The sequence below is a fragment of the Megascapheus bottae genome, chromosome 3, assembly GCF_031878675.1.
Source record: "Megascapheus bottae isolate mThoBot1 chromosome 3, mThoBot2.hap1, whole genome shotgun sequence".
NCBI classification, from domain to species: Eukaryota; Metazoa; Chordata; class Mammalia; order Rodentia; family Geomyidae; genus Megascapheus; species Megascapheus bottae.
In genome coordinates, this window is record NC_143511.1 from 47,338,917 (window position 1) to 47,356,714 (window position 17,798).

Below are 17,798 nucleotides of genomic sequence, written 5' to 3' on the forward strand. Positions count from 1 at the left end.
GAAAATGGAAAAAATGGAAAGTTATAATAGCAAAGACAAAGAGATTTCAAAAATGCCATTCACCACAGCACATATTGGGAATAGCTGTCCTAGAAGAAGAAATGGTTTCATTAGTTAGCGTGTACTCATAGATGGGAGTGTTGGACAGGTGGAAGCAGCGTATTGCTGTCAACCACTTAACAGACACCGGGAGTGTGATGGGATCTGATTCTGTCACTGCTGCACGCTTCTGGACCAAGTGTGACTTACTGTGCTTGGAGGTATGTTTCTATGGGAGCTCTTCTTGCTATGGTAGAGCTTTACACAAATGTCTCTTTCTACTCAATGCTTCCTGAGAATTCGAGTCCTTTGGTAACATGCTTGGAACCAAATTTGGAACACACTTAAGGGGAGCCGAGCAGCACCAGTTCCCCTCCCAGAAAAAGGAAACCAGTTGAAACCAGGGCAGATCTTCAGTTTTTGTAGTTGGAATGTCCTGGGTGGTCTCTCTAGGGAATGCCAGTGGAAAACAGGAAGTGGTTCGTTCTCTTTGGGACTCCTGAGTAGGCTTAGCAGGGCTGTGTTTCCATCCAATTGCAGCAGTCTTGTAGTTGGAATAACTTCTCTTCAAATTCTGGCAAAAGTTTGACTGAGAGTACTGATTTCATCATTTTTCTTGAGTCTGCTTTTCCATCTAAATTGTTGTAGGTATTTAGAGGGAAGTTTGAGAAAGCTTTATCAGAGACACATGTCAGCAGTATTAAAAACCCACTATTTTGTTTGGCTTGTACAAGTTAGAAAGGTCCCTTCAGACTGGACATTGATTCTCTGCTTTGCCACAATCTCTCCTGTTTTCCTACTGTCTTATACATAACTTACCTATTCACCTGCCCATCTTATTGGAGCTATCTATCAATATTTACCAGGCATTTCAAAAGTGGAAAAAGTATTGTCTTGATAGGAATTATATTGCCATCACGGATAGTTTTTCGTTGTTTTTTGTTGTTGTTGTTGTTGTTTTGTTTTGGTTGGTTGTGGGGCTTGAACTCTGGCTCTGGGTGCTGTCCCCGAGTTCTGCAGCTGAAGGCTAGCTGCCCTACCCCTGAAGCCACAGCACAACTTCTGGCTTTCTAGTGGTTAATTGGAGATAAGAGTCTCCGGGTCTTTAGTGTCCAGGCTGGCTTTGAACCTTATTCTTCAGATCTCAGACTCCTGAGTAGTTAGGATTACAGGCATGAGCCACCACATCTGGCTCAGAGATAGTTTTTAACAGTCCTAACTTAGAAGTCAGTGGAATTTTTTTAATGGATCCTTAATGGATTCTGGGATATAAAGAGAGAACTTCCCTGATACCTGTAAAGTTTGCTGTTAGTCCTTGAATGAGGGAAAGGAATGTGAGGCCCTACAAAATTGATGTATGAAAGGATTAGAAAATGCAAGCAATCAGAAGTGACATGTCTTGGGAATCTTGCCAAGTAATAAAACATTCTCCTTTCAAGCAAGGCCTTGGGCCCAGATCCACTAGCTGAATCCTTCATGGTTCAGATCCTCTTCATGTGCTAACTCTCCATCTTTCTAGTCAGCTCTGATGTTTTACAAACATCTAGAAACTGGAATGTAATCCCCTAAAGTGAAGGATTTTCTCTGGACAGCTCCCCTGATCTTGGAAAGAAATAAAACTTCAGGTTCCTCAACTTCTTCCTGGAAAGCCCATCTCAGATTCCTTTCTGATAGCCTAGGGGACTGCAAATGACATCCTTGAAGATCTAAACCCTTGTTTCATTTAGATCAACCCAGAGAGTGGCAAATCCTGCTGTTTTCTCCTTTGAGAAGTCTTGTTAGACTGAAGTATCATGGGATGTGGAGAAGATTCTACCATCTAAATGGATCACATCATCCACTTCAATCCAAGTTATTTATGCCTTTTGTTTTAAAAATATGACAACATGGAAGGGAGGTGCTCAGATGCTAAAAACCACAGATTGGGATTTTTAAGCATTAGATAGTACTTGGAAATGTGTGCTTTTCACAAGCAGGCGAGGTTATTCTGATGCAGATGGTCTAAGGACCACCAACACATCTCAACAAGAATTAGGAATTGATTCACACCTGAAATGAACCTGCAGCCTTTCTACTATGAAGTTTCAATTATTCTTATTTGGGAGATAATAGAATTTTTTTAAAAAAGTTTTCTAATAGTTCAGGATCTTCACATCAGCCAAGTCAACCTGTCACAAAAGGACTCTTCATCGCAGCAAAGAAGAGAACTATATGCCAGTGACAATCAAATGGAAGATAAAGTTCATAGCTGAGATCAAGTTAAAATTCATCTGCGGATGTTAACAGTTGGAAGGGACTAAAGCTCACAAGAGAAAAAAATATCTGTTTATTGAAATGTGACTTAATTTAGAATTTCCTCAGTAGAAAAGGAATATAAAAAATAAATGGACCTGTGAATTTATTCATGATAAAAATCAGAGGGAATGCCACCTTGCTAGGTGCTGGTGGCACATACCTATAATCTTACCCATTTGGAAGGCAAACATCATCAGGAAGACCGAGGTTCCAGGCCAGGTGAGGGGGAAAAATGTATGAGACTGCAGCTAGTGAGTAATTGGGCATGATGGTATGTAGTCCTAGATCACAGTCTCCCTATAGGTTTTATATTAGTAACTATAGATCTAGGGAAGCCTGGGGGCAGGGGATTGATTAGGATGAGATCCCATTTCAAGATTAACCAAAGCAGAAAAAAGAAGACATGGAAGTAGTAGAGCATAAAGTCCTGAGTTCAAACCCTAGTTCCAACACACACACACACACACACACACACACACACACACACACACACGAAAATAAATTCTACATGAAATGAAGTTTGAAGGGCACTGTGATTATGTGAAATCATTTACAGAAATGTAAATACATAGTTGCCAAATTGGCAAGGTAAATAAGGGCTAAAAAGCTTTTAATATCAACAATAGTAATATGGTGTGGGTTATAATTAATAACTTTTTCTTGGGGCATTTTGCTCAGTTTGGGTATTCATTTTGTTTGAGGTCCGAAGGACTGAGGTCAATGGGAAAACTGACTCTTGTTAAAATAAGATATATGTGGAAATATTTAGGAAAGTGCAAATGTTGCATGAATGAGAAAATTCCTGAAATAATTCACAACTTTTTCCTTTATAAAGTATTCCTGTAAGCCCTATACCTCATTTTCTCAACATTTACTAACATTTACTCAAGATGATTGTTGGTAAGGAGCTTTCCAAACTCTAATAAGATTGTGAACACTGAAAAAAAAAAACACTTCTGAATGTGGTCCCACCAGAGCCTTGTTTGCATAGCCAAAATGATTTGCTAGGTATCTAGCTACCAACAGGTAGCTAAATAAAAACATTTGGGTGTTCTATGTAACCGTGTTGGAAACACACGGATTGCAGCAGGCTGTCTGCTCTGTGTGCTCACAAATTCCTTCTCAAAAATCCTTTTGAAAGAGGATGCAATTAGGCACAAATAACATTTGTTACTAAAGTTAAATGAATGAACATTATGCTCATCCTATGTTCTTACATTTCAAATTTATTTTTCTATTAGTGTCATAATGTAAAAACTTATCAAGAATGCATTTTTTTCTATCTTCTGGCAGCATAAACACGTTTAAAAATGTGCATCCAGACTTTCACATCTTTGTGAGACTCTCTGATTCACATACTTCCTATGTAACTAAAAATGACATCTCATCTTTATCTCCTGACATTTAGCAGTTCCCCCCTCCCGCCAACCCTTCCCCTTGCTATGGGGCTTAAACTCAGGGCCTGGGAACTGTCCCTGAGCTCTTTTGCTCAGGCAGGGCCTAGGGCTCTACCATTTTGAGTCATAACAACACTTCCTGTGTTCTGGAGGTTAATTAGTGATAAAAGTCTCAGATTCCTTCTCTAATCTGTTTTTTGTTTCAGACAACAATTTAAATCTCTTATTTATATACATAGTCTCTCCTAACTTCAATTTTGACTTTATTCCCTTTATGTCTTCCATTTAAATTTACATGTGAAATCTGAACATGAAAGAATACCTGTTTAAGGAATTTTGCTACAAGTATACACTGTATGCCAATTATAGTTTCCTTTATCAATTAATTTCCTATACCATTTTATTAATAATAATTATATGTTAATAAACTTAAGTACATATGAGATAAAATATATGTGAGAAAAAATATATAGACAGCCACTAGATTCTTCTGTATGCTGTCAAGCCTTTGCACTTGCAAATCATCTGATTTTTCTCTCTAGAACAGGCATGGAAAATTATTACGTTTCATGACACTGAAAGTTAAGAACCAAATCTTGGCTATAGTATGTTATGCAACATACATTTCTATTAAATTCATCCCTGATTCAAATTTAAGGCCATATCCTTGTTTTACTTTCTCATCCAATTCCTTTTCAAAACGGAAATATCTTTATTGCTTTATTCAATTATGAAATCAATTCATGCATGCCCCAATTAACATTCAAACAATATCAGAAAAGCAAAGAACCCGAAATAACCTGATAATCCTCACAGTGTTCTAGAGAATATTCATAGACTTACCTACCTTGATTAAACATCTGGATATATACTTTTAGACATCTCCTTCTAACTTTCCTTGAATTCTTCTGGCATATATCAGTGTATCAATGAATAATGAATAAAGTATTCTTATTAATGCTTTACAATTTGCAAAGCACCCTATTTTAGTTCACTGGCTTATAAGGCTAAACAATGATCAATAGTATCTTCCTTGATTTGGCAGAATTCTTTGCCATGCTTTTGTTTCTTTTGGTGCCTTCATAGATCCAGTTGGAAAACGACTGTAAGCCATGTTTCCCATTTTATGTTTATATTTCTCTCAATAGACACAGGATCATCTGAACTTGTTCCATGTAACAAGAGGGACACCATGTAAAGATACATGGAACAGTGGCATAGGCAAAGATTCATCAATCAGCAGAGTGACTGTGGCTCATGTCTGTAATCTCAGCTATGCAGAAAGCTGAGATTCGAGGGTCAGAACCAGACAAATCTTGAGGGATCCTATAACCAATTAAAACTGCTGGTTAGCTTCGTGGGGGGAAAACAAAAGCCAAGGCTGTGAGTTCAAATCCCAATGAAAGTAAACAAATATCTATTGATCATTAGATGAGCGAAAATAGTAATAATTGTTTTCAAGCTATGTTCCATTTCATAATGCAAATTTGTTCTAATTCTGTGAGGAATTGTTTTGTGCATGAGCAGCAAATGAAAGTATTGGCTTTCTTATGTTTATTTTCATTGTATGATTTTCCAGCACATTCTTCAAGAGTCAGTGTTGAAGGTCTCATCTTTGTAGCAAAACTGTCTACATATAGAAAGTGATTATTTTTTCTCAGAATAAGCAAATGGCAGTAAAATATATACCATGGCTTTCTATCCATCCCTGGAGGAAAATGAGTTTGATAATTTAGTTCCAAACAGTCCTGTTTTGTTTGGTTTGTTTTCCTGATTTCAAATAAATAACCAAAGGTAACAATACAGGGAAGTAGGAGCTATATGTTATCATACAGCTCTGAAAGGTAGAATGTTGCTTAGAAAATAGATGACAGTAATTCACTGCAGTGTGGCTATAGTGATTCTGTCAGTGTGTGTGTGTGTGTGTGTGTGTGTGTGTGTGTGTGTGTGTGTGTGTGTGTGTTGATTTTGGGGCTTGAAATTGGGGCCTTGAACTTGGGGCCTTGAACTCTTGTTGACTTTTTCATTCAAGGTTGTTTTACCACTCAAGCTAAAGCTTCACATCTGTCTGTTTTGGTTTTGATTTTTGGTTAATCAGAGATAAAAGTCTCTGGTATATATCTTCTTGAGGCTGTCTTTGAAGCTCACTTTTGAGATTTCAGCTTGTTGAGTAGTTAGGATTGAGGAGCAGGCACGAGCACTACAGTGATTTTATAAGACGTGGAATCACGGTGTGGGAGCTGTTCTGTGGGCTTTGAAACAGTCAGGGAAGTTCAAGTGCTCACTTGGACAGACAGTGCCACCTTTGCAAAGGTGCATGGGGACAGAGAGCAGCACCATAGCTCAAAATGCAACAGGATTTGGATTTCAAAATGGCATTGGGGAACATAAGAATAAAACCCCATATGTGAAGCTGAGAACTACCAGACCACTGCCGCTTTCTTTGTGTCTTAGAACCTACTATCTTTGTACTGTAAGTAAGTCGGGATTTTTATCATGGAAATATTCCTATTTACACTGGCTCTAGCAAGCTATTACTTTTTTTTGCCAGTTCTGGGGCTTGAACTTAAGGCCTGGGCACTGTAAATGAGTTTTCTCAAAGCTACTGCTCTACACCTTGAACCATAGCACCACTTTTGTCTTTTTGCTGTGTTTGTGGTACTGAGGAATGGAACCTGGGGCTTCTTGGATGCTAGGCAAACACTCTATCACTGGGCCATGCTCACGGCCATGCTGAGTATTAATAGAGCTTGTGTCTCACAGAGTTCATCACTGTGGCTTTCATCAGAAGTGTTCAGTGCATCCCAGAAAACGTTTATGGAGCACTCACCATGTGGTAGATATGGCAGATACCAGAAAGACAGCAATAGGATCCCAGGCTCTCAGAGGGCTTATGTGGTCCTTTGCTATACTGGTTGCACAAATCCTTTAACCCATGGAGAAGGAATGAGAAAACTTTGCAAGAGGTTATTATTATATAAGATTTTCTGTGTGATGAAACCACACCCAATGGGCCTCACCCAGAAAAAGGTTATATATGTTATTAGACTCAGGAATGCTAAGTGTATGAAATTCAGTCCCTCTTCTATAGTCCTATGGCACAAACAGCAACTCTGAAATAAAGCCATAATATATGGCTTAACCTCTTAACAGTTTGTGATGTCATCTTTTATGTGGTAAGAAAAACAAATGCTGTCACATTTTATACTGGAGGCTCTTACAAGCCAACATGCAGAGATTAGGTATGTGCATTACTAACTCACTATCATCTATGGATTCCAGGGATTGCTGTGAGCTCAATCACTGCTAGTAACTCTGTCTCGGTGCTCAAGATAAGTCCACTAAGAGGTTATAACTCCCTGGAGACACCCTATTTTTTTTCCTTAGAAGAAAGCAGAGTTATTTTAAATATTTTGATACTGTGTTAATTCACAAAACCCCCTTTGTCTAGGATCAGCTAATTTTTATTCTTAAAATGAAAGAAAAATCCAGTAGCTATGACTAAGGAAAACTGCATGTCCATATAGAATGCAGAATTAGAACACAGGTTACATTGGGGCAGAAAGTAGAATCACTGGTTTCCAGTGTTTACTTTTTTGAAATATGGGTCTGAGTCATTTCTGTGGGATATAAATATACCATTTTATGTTTCCTATCATTTTTTTATTATGCACATAATTTAACACTTTGTAATAGTTGAAGCCACATGTCTTGGAGGACCGGTTATATTGTTGAAATGGCTTCACTCAAGGGAGGAGACTTTTAACTATCTATTTCAGGTACGTATATTTTCTTTGAATAAAGTGTGTGACATTTAACTTGTCAAAAATGAACATTTCACTCGACTGAACAGCTCTACTCTGTATTTTGCTTGTCTACTGAGGCAAATAAAGGCTGACAAGAAGGGATTTCTAGCTAAAGACCAAGAGGGGAGTAAAGCAGGCCATGAGCCAGTTACTAGACGATTCCTTTATTGCTGAACATTTGATAATGTACACAGAACTTTCATTAGAGATAATTTAGATTAATCTTAGCTCTGGGAACATGGGTCTTCCTCCCTCCTTCTGCTCCTAAGTATTTTACTAAAAAGTGATCTGTTTCAGTGGACTTTCTGGAATTAATTGAACTACTTAAAGATTAAATAAATAAAAATAGAATAAAGTAGAATAATTTCTACCATTTCTTGTTTTCTCTTTCCTGGGACACTGAGGGAATCGTAAGGAGCACAACTGCTTCTATATAGAACACTGTTAGATTTATTAGGAGGCTGTTGGCATGTTTTATTGGTATCTTTTTCTATCTATTCAAGGACTGTATGTTGAATATGACAACACATGCCCTTAATCTCAGTTACTCAGGAGGTCACAGAACAATAGGATCAGGCTATCCCAGAAGACTCCTTCTCAACAAACAAGCTGGGAAGGGCGTATACATCCAGTCTTCTTACTGAAGACTGGACTGAAGACTGGATGTAATATAGTCATGCAGCAGAGGTAGGTATGAGGATTGTGTTCGAAGCCAACCTGTGGGGTGAGTCTGATGTCTGAAACAGGCCTTGGAATTGGAAACCTGGGGATGCTTTTACAGAGATCATCTCTTCTTCTGTTTTTGTTGTTTTGTTTTTGTTTTTTTGCCAGTCCTAGGCCTTGAGCTCAGGGCCTGAGCACTGTCCTTGGGCATTCTCAATGCTAGAGCTCTACCACTTGAGCCACAGCACCATTTCTGGGTTTGTCTATGTATATGTGGTACCGAGGAATCGAACCCAGGTCTTCGTGCATGCTACGCAAGCACTCTACCACTAGGCCAAACTCCCGGCCTAATTGTATTTTATTGTCAGGGTGATGTATAGAGGGGTGACAGTTACATTTGTAAGGTAGTGAGTACATTACTTCGTGGACATCGTTATCCTTTTCCATGTTTTTCTCCCACTTTCCCTCCTCACACCCCCTCCCAAGTTGTAAAGTTCATTTCCAAAATATTGTTTTGTGAATATCATTGCTACATTGGTTCACTCTTTTTATATGAGCACAAACAATGCTTTCTTTTTCCACTCAAGTTTTTTTGGGGGGGTTGGGGGCATGGGCTTGAACTTCACCTGGGCATTGTCCCTGAGCTTTTCAGCTCAAGGCTACCACCTTACTTTGAGCCAAACCCCACTTCCCGTTTTTTAGAGGTTAATTGGAGATAAGAGTCTCAGGTCCTTTTGTGCCTAGACTGGCTTTGAACCTTGATGGTCAGATCTCAGCCTCCTGAGTATCTAGGATTACAGGCATGAACCACCACTCCCCGGCTATTCATTCAAGCTTTCTTGACTCCCACTTTTCACTAGACAGAGTACATTGCTGATACTGGCTACCTCTATCAAGGGCAGTTAATACCAGCATCTCTCTGGTTATCAATCTCCAATTAACCAGCCAAAATCTGGGCTGTAGGTGTGGCCCAATTGGTAGAGTGCCAGCCATGAGCAAAAGTATAAGATCCTAAGTTCAAACCCAGACACAAACAAAATTAAATCAAAGTAAAGAAGGGCTCTTGGACTAGATGTACAAATTATGTGAGGCTTGCAGGATGGACTACATCTTCCTCTCAATATTGAAGTTATTCTATGGCCCTCTTTCTGTCTAGGTCTTTGTCTGCCCTGGCAGTACTATAACTATCAGTTTTGTTGGTCTGTCAATCCAGGTGGGTTGTTTGAAGATTTCATTCAATTAGTATCACCTAGCACTGCGGCTTGGCATACCAGCCTTGCTTTCGTCCAGTCTGGTGTTATGGATACCCCACTTGCAAACAACGAGACCCCCTCACTACTAGCACAGACTGACTGAGTCCTGTGGCTCTGTCACCAGAGTAAGGCGTCTACAGTTTTCTGTCTCTAGTCTGGACTTTTTGGGAGTACTTTTTTTAAAGTTTTGTTTTATTGTAGAAGTGATGTCCGAAGTCGTTATAGTTAGATAGGTAAGGTAATGAGTGCATTTCTAGTCGAACATTGTTACCCCTTTGCTCCTTTCCTTTCACTTCCCCAACCCACCCCTCTCTCCCAAAGTTGTAAAGTTCATTTCCAACGTATTGTCTGGTATGTATTGCTTTTGCATTGGTTCATCCTTTGTCCTGTCTTGGTGTTTTAAGGTTGTTGTGCATTTAAAAACATACTGCTTTGTCTTTTCGTTTTCTTTCATTTTTAAAAAATAATTACATTTGAAATCCGAGCTTACATCCTCCCACCCCCCCCCTTTATTTTTTTAATGCATCGTTTACAAAAAGTTTTGACATCTGAGCTCTAACTTTCTGGGATACTTAGCTCAAAGAAAAATAAATAAAAGTGGAACCATTCTTTTTTTTCCTCCACACTCTGGGAGCTGGGTAAGGGCGCCTTAGAGTGTGGAGGTTAATCTTGATGGTCGGCCTTCTGGATCACACCTGACTACACAGCCACTCTTCTGCACAGGGGGAGGACCCGGGGCGTCAACGTTCATTTCCTCTAGGCACTTCTGTCCTGGCTTCGCGACCCCGCGGGGTCTCTGGGGACCCTGGGCTCCAAAGCTGGTGCCTGGTGCGCGCGGCAGCTGCGGGGTAGGAGACGGTTGTTAGGGTGGATGGCGGCGGCTTCCGTGGGTGCCGGGCTCCTCCCCAAGAGCGCGCGTGGGAACCGGACCGAAGCGAGTCCCTGATCTAAGGAAGAGTGCGGCGAAGCGTGGGCCTGCGCCGCCCCTCGCCGCTCCCCTCCAGCCGGGCTGGAGCCCGGGACCTCCGGGGAGACGGCTGCCTGCAGGTTGCGGATTAGCTTTCTCCGAAAGGAGTTTCTGAAGCTGGGCTCGGGAGAGCCAGGTTTTCAGGCAGCCGTGGAGCTTGGGTCCCCATGACAAAGGGCGACAGCTGCGTGGGAGGTTCATGTCCCTTCACCCAAAAGGCCGCGAGCCACCCGTGGAACGGCAGTGCCGCGCGAATGGAAACCGGAGAAGGGGGCGCCCTAGCGTCCTAGGCCGCCGTCCATCCCGGCGGGCCGAGTCCTCCGCCTCCCGGCTGCCCGCCGCGCTGCCCCCTCCGCCGGGACCCCGCCCGCCCGCCCAGGGTGCCCGTGGCGAGTGGAGGGGTGCACCTTTCCAGACTCACATGCGGGACAGGTCCCCACCGACCAACGTCACAACGCTCAGTCCTGTCCCCCGGGGGCGAGGGGTGGGGGGCACGAATCTCTCCATCCAGGTCCCCGGCCCCGGCGAAGCTCCCAAGGCAGCGATGGTCCCCGGAGCCCGGCGCTCCCGGAAACACCCGCAGCCAAGAGCCCCGGGAATTCGTTCCTGGGAAAGCGCCAGCATTCCAGGAGACTAGGCCTTTTCCGAGGACTGCCAGGGTGGCGCAGGAAACTCGAGCGACGTGGGCAGCGCGCGCGATCCTCCCTGGAATAAACACAGCCGCGCCGCCCCGCTCCGATCTTCCCGACGCACGCGCCGCGGCCGGGTGCCGGCGCTCCCCGCCTCCGCTGGGCCGACCCTGGAGGGGAGGAGCAGGAGCTGGAGGGGGTGCCGGGGAGGTGGGGGAGCGCACACAAACCCGAGCCAAGACCAGCGGCACATTCACAAATCACGCTCCCACCCCCGGCGCACGCGCTCCCATTCAAAGCTGCGGGGCTAGGCGGCCGCACCGCGGCTGCCGGGAGCGCAGGGCGCGCGGACCCCGGCGCTGCTCCGCAGCCGCCGCGGAGCCCTCGGTCCCCGCACTTCGGCCGCTATAACTTCCAAGGAAAAACCCGACGGATCGCCCATGGGGACCATGGCACGGCGGCTGGCACGATGCCCGGGATTCTTGGCCAGTCTCCTCGGGGGTACCTGTTGCCTACTCTATGTCGCCGGACAGGTAGGGCGGCCTGAGTGTCAGCGTTCCCCTGGCCCAATTATAGTAGCGTGCGCCTGCCTGGGGCGAGCTGGAGTCTGCGGAGATCCCTCTCCTGGGCTGTGATGGCTCTGGAACAGGGACAGGTGGCAGCTGCGCGACTTGAAGCTAAGGCAGGCAGGCCCCCGATGGCAAACTTCAGGCTGGCCGGGTTCCTCTTTGCACAAACCCGCCTGGGACCCTTACTTCCAGCTGGACAGAGTTAAGAGTGAGAAAGCTGTATTGGTTACCACCTTCCCATGACCCCCCATCCTTTCCTGATACCCCTTCCCTGACGCCCCTCTCTGGCTTTCTGAAAATGCTCACCCCAAGTCTTCCTGGGCCGCAGTGAGCCTCTCACACCATCAGTGAACCACTGGTTCCTGTGTGCGCGTTGTAAGGTGTGCAGAGCACAGATCAAGGGGGCCTGCTGACTCAGGTGTGAAGATTGGGCTCTGCTGGGCCTGAGGATTCGTGCTGGCCACGCCCTCTCCAAATCATCCAGTGGCTTTCTCTGGTCCCTGCAGGCTGTAGAAATTGGGGAGCTCTTGGCACTCAGAAAGGCCCCTAAAATAGAAGGTCTAATTCAGTGTTGTAAGCTGCGTAGGGGAGGGGTGGAGGGGTCAAATCAAAGTCAAATTGTGTGTGGCTTCTTTGGCTTGCTTTCCAGAGTCAGGTAACTTTTGACCCAAACTCATGATTTAGGTAGCTTTTAAGTAACTTAACCTACATAGATTGGCTTTCCACAGGATTATTTGGATAATTCTGGGAAAATGCCCAGATAGTTTTGGCGGTATTTATAGTCAGATAGCCTCCCTTTCCTCTGTTTGACTGATGAGGATTTGTCCAAAATGAGTGGGATTTCCTTGCCTTACTTTTACTTAATGTTTTGAAATTTGATTTTCAGTCTCTAGTTTGATTCTTATTGGGTGGCAGTGGTGCACTTCTAGAGGATGAGATCAAGACCCGGTGTTCATCAGGGTCTAGAGCCTCTAGGACTCTAGGGGCAGGAGACAAATTATTTTCAGCAGGTCTGGTGTACACGTGGAAAGCTTGTCTTAATTATTATGATTATTCCCACCATTTGTTCTACGTTTCTCCGTCTTGGGTAATTACCTGAAGGAGCTCTTGAGACTTCGGTCGCTAGAATTTCTCAACTTCCACGGAAAGTGGATTAAATGAGAATTCCGAGGGAGGCTGGGGCTGGATCAATGAAAGGTCCCAAATGTGTACATGGTATAATGGCATAGCTAAGTTTAAAGCACTGGACAAAACTGACTTGCTTCAATGTGACCTATTCTTAAGGAGGCATGGACCCAATTAAAGGGAAGGGAAAATACTAAAGAGGGTCTAAGACAGAGGCTGGGGAAACTAGACTTGTAGTTTTCAGTTCCAGCCTTCTCCCTAACTAGTGTCATTTTGGTCAAGGCTCTTAACCTCCGTTTCCTCTCATCTGTACATTGACAGTGTTGGCCTGTGTTTGTTAGGATACTCGCAGCTCCCCCAAGGCCAGGGAGATCCACAGCTAACCAGATCAGAACAAGTGTCGTATTTCAAATCACAAACAGCAAAGAAAATTTATCTTATTTTGAAAGAATTTTGAACTAGCTGGAAATATGGATCCAGCAAAGACACTAAAGAGTGCGAAGCCATTTCTTAAACTAATTTCTTTCAAAATGCTTTGCTGTTCAAAGCTACTTGAAATCATTGGGAGCTTTCTTGACACTCAGGACAAACTGATTTTTCTGATGGTATATGCCAGATCTTTCTTGTGCTCAACTAGGCTGTTGTTCTACCATTTAGCAATGGCTTTAGCCCACTTGCTGCTCGTTTTCCAGGGCATGGAATTTAGAAGGGCTCTAGTCAACTCTTTTCTCTAGTGGTCCTCCAAGTTTGATCTTGAAGAGATTCCTCACCAAAGCAGCAAGGGTTGGTGTCAGGAGGCATAGTACTCAGCTGATGTTTGCTTTTGTGAATTTTGATACACAGATTTCATATGGAAATGGAAAAAGTACTTATTTACAAAAGGGAGTGAGGAGTGCCAAGAGAAGGAAGTATGGATTTAGGAAAAACAGATTGATGATAAATAGGAAAATATTGTATGCGTATACATTAAAGTCAAGTTACTCTAAAACGTAATTCAGTTGTAGACATTCAATCTCAGTTGATACTTTTTACTAGTGTATTTCTGGAAGTCTGATTATATTTAACTTTCACTATCCCATTCAATTCAGAAACAGAGATGACAGCTATAAGATTTTGTTCAGTTCCTTTACAAGTATTAATTCAGTCATTCAGTCAGCCAATTCATTGATTCAGCATATGCATAAGAACCTTCTGAAAGCAAAGGGCTCAATTTATGGTACCGAATTGGCAAAAAGAAAAAGAGAAGAAGAGATTTCCTTGCATCAAACATTTATTACACGTTAGGCTTGTTAAGGGTGTTTCACGGTGGCTGAAATCCCACAGTGGCCTTTGTCAGAAAGTAGCGTGGACATCTGTTCCTCATTTCCTCTGCACCCTTACCTTTTCCCACATGCTACTCCCTTCTCCTTGCCTCACATTTCCCACATGCTCAGCCAGAAGGACTGCAATGTTGGTAAGCTTCTGAGCAAGATGCCTTCCTATGAAGATAAGGTTTTAACATGTGGCATGGAACCACAAGTATTATTTTAACTATTAGCCTCCCTGGTAGACTTATAAAAGAAGTTCTAATTCTTAATCTCATATTATTGGGCATCATGTTTATACAAGTATAAAAACAAACACTTCCAACCAACCTGTAATACACAAGTAGAGAATGCTCACAGGGAAGAAAATACACATATGTGAAAATAAAACTAGGAAACTTGAAGGTTCCAGCAGGGTTGAGATAGATATGGGGAAGAATGAGGGAAAGGGGGTTGACACTGATCAAGGGGCATTGTACTCATCAAATGATACTTGAAATGGAAATTCCTTTGTACAATTATGTGAAGATTTAAAAAGTGTATGGTAGAAATTTATTTTAAAAATGGAGATGAGGGGAAATGAATGGGGGGACAGTTGTTATTTTTAAACATAAGTTGTAATGTTTTGTTTTATACTAGGATAAACTCAAAATATTATATATTACTGATGGTGGAGTAGGTAGTACAGGAATTATACCTTTCTTTTCTATTCTGCCCAAAAACAAATATATAAGGGAAAGCTGAGAACCATTTTATTGCAGATTCCAGGGCCTCTTAGAAATTCTGATTCCATAGGACTAGATCATGCCTAGGAATCTGTATTAGTTACTTCCTCTCTTTCATATATATATATATGACCTACCCTTCACCCACCCTCACTCTTCTACTCCCATCCACTCACTCACCCATCTCTAACCCTGATCAACCCATCCCATCCCATACTGTCACCTACATATACACATCCCTCACCCACATATCTCCTCACCCACCCATTCGCAGCCTTGCATGCCCATTGCTTCACCCACCCTCACTTTCCATCTCCTAACCCACCTACCCCTAGTTCTCTTACCCACCCCTCCCAACATTTCTCCACCCACAGGGTCACTATGTATTCAGACATAGTTGGACCATTTGAAAAAGGATGATCTGCTATTCCTTATTTACATATAAGAGAAACAAAATCTGGCAAGTTGAATTGTTTGACCCAATGAGGTAGTGGGAGAACCGGGAGCAAATGACATGTTTCAGAACTCTGATCAGTGATTCCCCTCACGCCTCCACTGGATCGTACACTATTATTTTAGTGTCCTGTTACATCATGAACTATAGATATGAACCACAGCTTAAAGTGTCTTTATTTGTAGTAACTTTTCAGTTTTTTATAAATGGTTTTCAGATGTTTGGGAATAGCTTCAGCTCACAGTCACCCCACCGCAGAGGAAAGCTCAGGGAGAGAAAGTCCTCCACCCTGCCACCAACCCCGCCTCCCAAACCTTCTGGAAAGGGCTTCTGTGTATTTTCTCCTAGAGGCATGATGCCGTTAGGAGATTAACAGATACTGATTTAGAAAAACACCCCTAGCCTGCAGGAACCTAACACTCAGGAAACTGGGGTACATGCTTCTGAACACCTCCCCCAGGTGCCAAATAGCAACTGTTGCTGAGTTGTTTTTGTTGTTGCAGATAAAGAAGAAAATGTTTCATGTGCCATCATTTATGATTTTTCTCTCCATCTATATACCGCAAGCCAGCCAAACAAAGCACACACACACACACACACACACACAGACACACAGACACACACACACACACACACACACACACACACACACACACACACACACGAGTCACATACTCCATACTCCATGAGGAAAAGGAATGTTTTTTTTTAAATGTTTACCATCACTGGTATAATTCTGTATGTTTTATAAAGAATGAGTATTGTGAATTTCTTTCAGAAATCAGTAGCCCAGAAATGAAAGTCATTTGTTATCAGAGAACATCTTTATTACTGATGAAAGCTGAAATTTATTTTCTTATATTCTAGCATTCTTTTAAAACTCTCTATTAGGATGAGCTATAAGGTGTTCGCCCTTGTGGAGTAGCCTCAAGTCAAGGCAGCCTAACATCTCCCAGGGTTGCTACGCTATGGCTCAGAGCTCCAGTTTCAGGAGTCCTCGCTGAGCTGTTGGCAGCTACCTCTCCTAGGCTCCAGAGCCAAGAAAGGAAAGGAGCACGCTGCTCCAACTGAACACTTCTGCTCAGAGGTCAGAGAGGTTGCCACTGTCCAGGTTTCACTTCTGCCACATCGAATTCAAGAGAATGTGAGGAATAATGTTATTCATTATTAACTCAGGATGTTGAGTTTCTTGCTTTCAACCTCAGCTGTTCCAAACTTGCTGACTTTTAAGATGTGATCTAGATGTTTAGGTTTTTTGACTATGTGTGCATGCGTGCGTGCGTGTGTGTGTGTATACTTATGAACAGTTTTTTTTGACATTCCTGAGAACCTAAAATGATCTTTGATCTACTCATTTATACTATAATTGTGATAAAATATGTGTTCACTATGTTGCATCGTGACCAGGCTTAAGTGCAGCCGTGTTAAGTGTACTGCTGTTCAATTGTCATATCTCTATCTCCAGAATGTTTTTTGACCTTGCTCAGTGGATACTTTATACCCATTAAACAACAATCTCCTTTTGTTTGCTTCTCACTGGCAACCAGCATTCTTTTTTCTCTCGGAATTGTACCATGTAACTCATATAAGCAGAATAATACAGTATTTATCTTTTTGTGGCTTAGTTTGATTAGCATGATGTCCATATGTTTCGTCAACGTTATAGCAGAATTTCCTACCTTCCTGAGGCTGAATCGTATTCTACTGCACATATGCATACATCACACATACACACCACATGATATGTATCCATATATAGATATGTGCATACACACTCATTCACTGATACATGTATATTCCTTGTATTGCTTCTACATTTGGCTACTATAAACATTATTGTTCCATGTTGCCTTAGAGGATTCTTTTTCTGTATAAAAGAGAATCTACACCTGTCTCTGCAGACTTCTAGACTCTGTTTCAAGAAGCCTAGGGTTTTTCATTTAAATCTGTCGATATCAACTCTTTTGCAATCTTCTGTTAGTGGTTTAAACAAAAGCTGAGCAACATTTCACCCACTTTCTATACATCTACTCATATCCACGGAGCCAAGAGATGTTTGTGTTAAATCTTGAATATAACCTACAAGATAGGGAACTGTGTGGGAGGACATTATTTTTCTTATAAAGATTCTAGGTCCTAGCAAAATAAATAACAGTGTATTATTTTTGTGCATCTATACTATATCTACACTATAAATATAAATCAGTATGGAAAGCAAAGACATCTAAATTAATTGCATGTGTAGAGGTACAGTGTCGGGGTTTTTGGTCCTTCTTGCCTCCTGACCTACAAGAGGGACAAGGAGAACATGCCCCGACTAAGACAAGACTGAGAAAGGCTAGGGCCCAAGGATGCGTGTGCTGTCAGAGAGGGCGCAAGTGTACGGGGCCAATCCCAGAGGTAGACATCACAAACCGCAGCCAAGCCTCCCAACCAGGTGACAGGCAGGTTGGATCTCAAGAGCAGGAAATGAACCCTGATGTGACGCACCCCATAGTACAGATTAAATTTGGGGAGGAATGCTGAAAGGAAAGGCTTTCAGGATGCAAATTCTGCTTACTAGTTGTTGAGT

At 42.5% G+C, this 17,798-nt stretch overlaps 1 protein-coding gene across 1 annotated transcript; it reads right to left on the minus strand.

Annotated features, from left to right (window-relative positions):
* Positions 1-9,200: 9,200 nt before the first annotated feature.
* LOC150065437 (uncharacterized) lies at positions 9,201-11,500 on the minus strand. The gene is made up of 3 exons (XM_090329361.1): positions 11,371-11,500; positions 10,842-11,239; positions 9,201-10,294 (listed from the first exon to the last, which is right to left on the minus strand). Exons 1-3 carry the CDS (start codon positions 11,498-11,500, stop codon positions 10,103-10,105), a joined length of 720 nt encoding a protein of 239 aa, XP_090185487.1. The 3' UTR covers positions 9,201-10,102.
* Positions 11,501-17,798: the final 6,298 nt, after the last annotated feature.

What these genes read in the sequence shown, in the direction of transcription:
- LOC150065437 (XM_090329361.1), bottom strand. Translation starts at nt 11,500, where the DNA reads ATGGTCCCCATGGGCGATCCGTCGGGTTTTTCCTTGGAAGTTATAGCG. An exon ending in CTGCGCTCCCGGCAGCCGCG is followed by an intron (nt 11,240 to 11,370) that starts GTGCGGCCGCCT and finishes CACCCCCTCCAG; the next exon opens with CTCCTGCTCCTCCCCTCCAG. An exon ending in GGTGGGGACCTGTCCCGCAT is followed by an intron (nt 10,295 to 10,841) that starts GTGAGTCTGGAA and finishes CCTACCCCGCAG; the next exon opens with CTGCCGCGCGCACCAGGCAC.